Below are 7,153 nucleotides of genomic sequence, written 5' to 3'. Positions count from 1 at the left end.
TTTTCATTTCCTCATTTCCTTGTGCCTTTCCTTTCCTTTCTACCTCTCCCTATTTCCTTTTCTCTTTCTTCCCTAATTCCTTTTCCTATTTTCTTTCTCTTCAGCTTCTCATCACCTTTACTTTTCTCCTTTCCTTTCTTGCTCTCTTTTCCTTTTCTTCCCTTTCTTTGCTCTTCTCGTTTTCTTTTCCTTTCAACTCCTTATTTCCTTACCTTTCTTCTCATTCTTGCTTCCTACCTGTTTTCGTTTCAATCTTTTCCTTTCCTTTCCTTTCCCTTTGTCCTCTCTTCGAGCTGCTTCTCCCTCTTTTTCCTCCTTTCCTTTCCTGTCATCTCTTCCTTGCTTCCTACCTGTCTCCATTTTAATCTTCTCCTTTCCTTTCCTTCCCCTTCCTCCTTTCCTTTCTTGCTCTCTTTTCCTTTGCTTCTTCCCTCTCTTTGCTCTTCTCTTTCTTGCTTCCTACCTGTTGTTTCAATCTTCTCCTTTCCTTTCATCTCTTCCTTGCTTCCTACCTGTCTCCATTTCAATCCTCTCCTTTCCTTTCCTCCTCTCTTCCAGTTGCTTCTCCCTCTCTTTCCTTTATACCTTTCCCTGTCCTAATTCCCTTTCCTTGATTCTTTTCCTTTCACTATTTTCTTTTTTTTTCAGCTTCTCATCACCTTTTCTTTTCTCCTTTCCTCTTCTTAAATTTTGCCCTTTCCCTTCCCTCCTTTCCTTTCTTGCTCTCTTTTCCTTTGCTTCTTCTCTCTGCTCATCTCAATCTCCTCCTTTCCTTTCCTTTCCTGTCCTTTCCTTTCCTTTCCTCCTCTCTTCTCATTGCTCCCTCCTTCTCTTCCCTCCCATCCCTCGTCTCCTTTTCCTGTCTCCTCGCCTCCTCGCTCAGCCGACTCGCCAGATGAAGACGCCACAGACGCGTCACTCATCGCCTCCACCTCCTCACCGCCCGGTGAGGCGCTTCCCTTCATCGCCTTCACTGTTCCACCAGCAGCAGGATTCATTTAGGCCTGAGCTGTGTGAACACCAGCTTTTCCTTAAATAGGCAGAATAGATGGCGCTTGTTGGGGGGATCGGTCGGCGAGCAGCGACCCGCCCTCCAACACAAACCCCCGGACAGGATGACATACGAGGTGCGGGCCGCCATCGCTCACGGCGACGCTAAATCCTGAACGCCGGGAAGAAAGACGACCACAAAAGACATAATGCTCCATTTCCCCTAATAAGGCGGTAGATCAGCGGAGCAAGCAGCCGCCGAGGAGGCCGAGCGCAGGGCGAGCTGCCGAGGCCGTAAATCCACACCGGCTTCTGATGGCGGGACCACGGAGAGGACCGGCTCATCATAACATACGCTGGGAGAAATGACTTATGGCTGACTTGTTAAATTACCAATAACATGCAGTAAAATCACTTGGAAGAAAAAGTTGTAATTTACAAGTTAACAGGAAAAAACTGTCAATAACATCCACATCAAAAATCTTGTGTGGTATTTACATCACTTTGGATAAAAGCTAAATGAATTTGTATGAAACTGTAAAATTCTAAATGGTAATTTGTATTTTTACAACATTTGACTGTAAATTAACTTTTAAAAAGACAGAAAAAGGTAATTCATTTACAGTTTTAAAATTATTTGACAGATTTTCCTGTTTTGTTTAATTATGGGTCTTATTAGTGAAGCACGATATTAAAATTTCTGGCCGATACCGGTAGCCGATACTAAGATTTCTGATATCGCCGATAACAGATATTACCGATGTCGATGTTCAATTTTTGTTCACATTGAAAAATGAGTGTAAGTACGCACTGTGAGAAAACTATTCAAAAACAGCCCAAACCAAATTAGACCACATCGTCTTCTTTGTTACGAAACAAAAGTAAAACATATTTAAACATATTTAACATTCAAGTCCATTTAAGTAAAAACATCTGTGAAATAGCAGCGATATCAAATGTAGAGACGAAGACGCTGATGTTAGACAATCATCGTTTTTTTGCATCGGCTAAATTTGCTTATCAAACTGATACTGATACATCAAAAAAGACGCTAATATCGGCCGATACCGATGTGGTCACCGATATATCGTGCACCCTTAGTTAATATCGAGCAAAAACCACAGAAAAAAAGTGTTAGTGTCCACGTTAACTGTTAAAATAAAAAGCCTAAAATTGTAATATTCACATCCAGGATCCGTATCTTTACTAATAATAACTAGTTCTAACGCAATGTTGACAATTTCTTTTTTACAGTTTTTTAATCAGAAAAACAATTATTTGCCGTTATGTGAAAGAAAAATTATGTATATTAAGGATTGCAAATATTTTTAAACTGGTTTTTTAACAGATTTTCCTTCTGGTAAAAACTAAAGAAAAAGTATTAATTTAAATGTTCAAACTTTAAATATTGTCCACATCAAAAATCTGTATTTTCAAAAATAGTAATTTATTCTTTTACTGCTGTAAAAGACTACTAGACTACTGACTGTATCTAAATCAGCAAAAACACCTTTATTTTACAGATGTTTATCATTATTTGAACAATAAATTATACATATTATGGAATAAAAACTTTTGATTTTTATCCGTCTCAGAATTACACAATACCTAGTGAAATCGTAAAAAAAAAAAAAAAATTGTTACAGCAAACTGTCCAAATTAAAAATCCATATTTTCTTCTTAAAGTAATTTTGCATGACCGTAAAAATCCAGTTTTGTTGTATTTAAATTAGCATAAAGCTCATTAGTTTATGGATATTCCTCATTTCCCCCATTTTTCACAGCTTGTAAACATTACAGCATTCCACTATTTTATTACCTGTTCTTTTTACTCTTGCTGCTTTTTTGTCTTTATATATACATACACATATATGTCTCAGTATCCCTCCTACATTTAGCTACAGAGACCTGGATGCAACAGGTTAGTTTCTGCGGTAAAGTTGGACGTGTTAACATGAAGGTCTATAAGGAGTGACTCAGTTTTGGAAGCAGCCTCTAGTGGCCATTGGAGGAACTGCTGTTTTGTTTTTTTGTTGGTTTAATTTTTTTGAATTGGAGGCTCGTACTTGAACCACTTTATCTAGAGACAGAACCAAAAGTGGATTTGAAATGTCTTTTATATTCCATCACACCTCAGCAAGTTCTAGTTTCTATTTTTCTTAATTTTTATGGCGTGCCATTTTCCCCGAGTCCCTGATCTCGCTTGACGAGCCCGGCATCGAGGCCAACAAACACTTTGAATTCTTGTGTGGACTTTTCACTTTCCAGCGAAGGTGATAATAATAGGAGCTGCCGCAGCAAAGCACTTCAGACAATAAAGGCTCGTCTTGAGAGCGCTGCTACTGGCAGATCCAGTCCAGGAGGTCCTATAATTAGAGCTACAGGCCGAATGTGAAGGCTCTAAAAAGCCAGACTGCGCTGCCACGTTAGTCAGCCTCGTAAAGATGCTGTTTTATATCCAAATAAATGTGTGTGACTGGGTGTAGGAAGGACAGAAATAGAGGCAGAGGAGGACAAAGAGTTAACCGGAGTGTGAGTGTTATGGAGGCTGCTACAGACACTGTGGTGTACGAGAGGAGAGAGCAGCGGGTTAGTCATCTAGCACTGAGAAACATGATTGAGATTATGCAGTGCATCCTCCCTTCCGGTAAAAACTGCAGCGTCAGCTCGATGCACCGAGCGAACGGGATTTTGTGTGAATCTGCTTCGACTACACGAGGCACCAACCGCCGACGTCAGAGCGGCTACAGAAAACCCCCACATGCGCCGTCATGGCTCGTCGAGATCACACCAAAAAGCCTTGGTTGGGTTTTAAAAACGCCGTTTACGGTGGCGCTGGAGGCTGCGATGTGTGTGTTAGGACCCAGCGCCGGCCCGCTCTCCGCTGGGAGGCAGTGCTCCTCCACAAAGGAGACAGATTGTCAGCGGTTTGTTCGGTTTCTGGAAGCCATCTGGAGCTGACAAACACACATAAACAAACACTCAGCCATTAACAAGCTCCAGCACCAGCAGAAGCAGGGCAGCTCGGCAGAGAGGACCAGGAAGCACACATCAGGCCCGCTCCAGAGCCAGCGCAGCCCGTTTCCTTTCCTTAAACCGATGATTTCAACTTCAGGAATAAGCATCACGGTGTTTCAAACACTAAACGAGCGCGATCACCCTGAGTGTTGTGCATCACGTCTGATGAGCACACAGATGGTGATTTGTGTTGAGCTTCTCCTTTGAGGCAAGTTGCACATTGTTTCTCAGTTGTTGTGGCTGTTTGTTCTCACACGGCACGAATACACTTTAAAAGCAAGAGCAGCGCACATTTACCCGTTGAAATTTACAGGAATTTTTGCAGCAATGGCTCTTTTTATCTCACTTTGCAAAGCTGTAGCTACAGCTAGCCAGCTAACTTTGTCACCTTGATGTTATCAATCCATTAAATGTGATCACACTCATACATCCGGCCCAGTAGAGACCTTTTCCACCGTCTACTGGGGAGGGGATGCAGACAGACAGACAGCTAGCTCTGGGCAGCATCTGTGGCTTCACCATCGTCTTTGTGTCCCTGAACACCTACCAGGACCTGAAGAGGTTCGCCAACGAATGGCGGCGTGCATGGATGCAGCGCCCCCTTCAGGAGACAGCGTGAACGTTTAGTGTCTCATCCCAGACGTTCATTCTGCAAAACTTTAATGACCCTGAAGAAACGCTCTCATCCTGCCTGTACTACTGTCAGCAAAATGACAATAAACCTGATTTGATTTGATTTCACATTAAACCGCACATTTTGCCGTAAAGAAATACAGTAAAATACTGGCGACCACCGTTTAATTTTACAAGAAAATCTGTTAAAGTAGCAGCAAAACCTGTGTGAAGGACACGAGTCGGCTTTTCTCCTGCTTGCTGCTCAACCTGGATGCAGATAAACAGTCAAACAAGGACTTCTCGAGAGCCGAGCGACACCAACGAGCTAAAACTCGCTGCCGTTCTCGACAGCAGTGACCAAGCATTAAGGGGAAGTGGACAAAGTGGAACATATATATATATAAATATATACCTGAAACCCTCCCGTCTCCCCATGGCAAGGCTGGTGTGGTCTCAAACACACAGGCAGGGAAAGCATGCACAGGCATGAGTGTGCATTCAGTACGCATTCATATTTATAGATATAAATGGTGCTTTCTTATACACATGCCAGCTACAAAAGTACCAATCTCCCGAACCCCGTTTTAGTTTCGTTAGAGTATCCCAGCACAGCCATGCCTACGGCCACAGGAAGAGGGGGCAGGACGGGTCGGACGCCCTGCAGACAGCCGACGTCGTGGCTCATGCTGTCGATTTTCAGGGTCTGCATTCATTCTCAGGATTGTTTGTGCACAAAGATCTGTTGGGCTGGGTCTGAATTCCTGTTCTGACTCTGTGAATGAGCACAGACCCGAGTGTTAAAGGAGGAGGAGGAGGAGGGTGGGGAGGTGGTGGGGGAAAGGAAGGATAGTAGTGACCCATGCAGCAAAAAATCCATCACCCAGCTTGGAGTCTTACCCTGTCCTTCACTATGAGACACTTTGCAGGGGGGAGGAGACAGACAGTGGACACAGAGTTAGTCAGGGTTTGTACAAGATGGAGAGAAAAGCTGCTGCTGCTGCTGCTGCTGCTGCTGCTGGTGAGGAACACTTCCAGGTTTCTCCACCCCAGACAGGACGGCAAACGCTCGGAGAAATAACAAAAGCCGGGAGTCCCTCTGTTCAGTTTAAATCCATAAGTGGATTTGAGCAAACACTGGCTACGTTCCAATCCGATCGCTCGCTCGCTCTCGTCTATCAGATTTTTTTTTTTCTTTTTTTGTCCACGGGTCAAAGTGGGAGAAAAACTCAAGAGCGCCAGATGTGAACGCAGCCAGTTTGTGTTTTTAACATCACAACATCACGGCACACACACCGAGAGAGAAAGAAAGAGAGAGAAAAAACACAAAAAAGATGCTAACCACTTTGTCCTCCTTTGTGGCATGCAGTCCGGGTAGCAGTGAGGGTTTAAGAGAAATAAATGACAGAATGGGAAGAGATGCGGAGAGTGAGTTTGAGATGTGGGGAACAGAAGAAGAAGAAGAAGAAGAAAGAAAAAAAGGGGGGAGAAAGAGGATGTGGTGCAAACAGTTTGTTAATAACATTCTGCACAGTCCATAGCTTCACATTGAGAAGTGTGAGGGCGGCGGCGGCATGTGGATGTATGCGGCCGGTGACATGTGAGGCTGCGGCAGCGACATGCATGACCCGACTCGGCGTGACTCATGACCTGTGACGACGACGCGATGTGTCACCAAGACGAATTTGGGACACAAAAAGCAACATGGAGCACAATCTTCTTACAGTCCCAGCCCTTTCTGAACCTCCTTTAAACGTATATGCAACAATAAAAATGCGTCCCGGTCTTTTAATTTTTAAATATTTACATGTTTAAGACACTTTTTGCCTGATTTGTGCTGGCTGGAAAGCACTAAAGGGAGCAATGATAGAGAGAAATAGGAAACTTGAATTAGTTTCTGGGCGTTTTTTTGTTTCGATCACATTTTTCTTCACTGTGGGATCATTTTTCGCTGCAATATGAAGTCCTGCACCTCATTTTTAATTCGTTTCCATCCTTTCTCCTCTCTGCTCGGTGTAAACACTGCCTGCAGTTCAGCCGAAAACTTCCTGAATTTTTGTCCTGTGACTGTTGGTCACAGCCAAGTCACTAGAGTTTCACGGTTGTGTGAAGGAGCACAGAATTTTTCATTTTTTACAGAATCTAAACTATTTTTCCCCTAATTTTTTAAATGAGACACGTAGAAAAGGTGATTTTGATGAAATATTGTGATATGAGACTGTTGGAAAGTTAAAAATCGAACCATTCTGTCTGTTTTAACAGTTTCTGGCTGACAAATGATGTCATTTTGGTGATTTTTTTTTATGCCTTTAAAACTTGCTGGCCGGTTTTGAGCTTCAGAACACTGATGTGAATAAATGAAACACGTATTTAATAATCCTGTACGCTCGTTCTAATGTGCAGCAGGTGCTCGGCTTCGTGGACGGTGTTAATCAGTGTTTGTGTCGTCACGTCGCTGCGACGCCTTCTGCAGGACGCCGGGCGGCACTACACACATCTGTTAGAAGGAGTTTATTAATTATTACGTTAAGCT

General features: G+C 43.2%; 1 protein-coding gene across 1 annotated transcript in view; it reads right to left on the bottom strand.

Moving 5' to 3' along the window:
* rims1b (regulating synaptic membrane exocytosis 1b) overlaps window positions 1-7,153 on the bottom strand; it is a 94,849-nt gene that overhangs the window by 56,495 nt on the left and 31,201 nt on the right. Inside the window, 1 exon segment of the mRNA XM_008300500.1 lies at window positions 5,963-5,974. Within this exon segment, the coding sequence (XP_008298722.1) occupies window positions 5,963-5,974 (12 nt within the window).

The sequence above is a fragment of the Stegastes partitus genome, unplaced genomic scaffold, assembly GCF_000690725.1.
Source record: "Stegastes partitus isolate 25-593 unplaced genomic scaffold, Stegastes_partitus-1.0.2 Scaffold1550, whole genome shotgun sequence".
NCBI lineage: Eukaryota > Metazoa > Chordata > Actinopteri > Pomacentridae > Stegastes > Stegastes partitus.
This window is presented reverse-complemented; position numbering and strand designations above follow the sequence as displayed.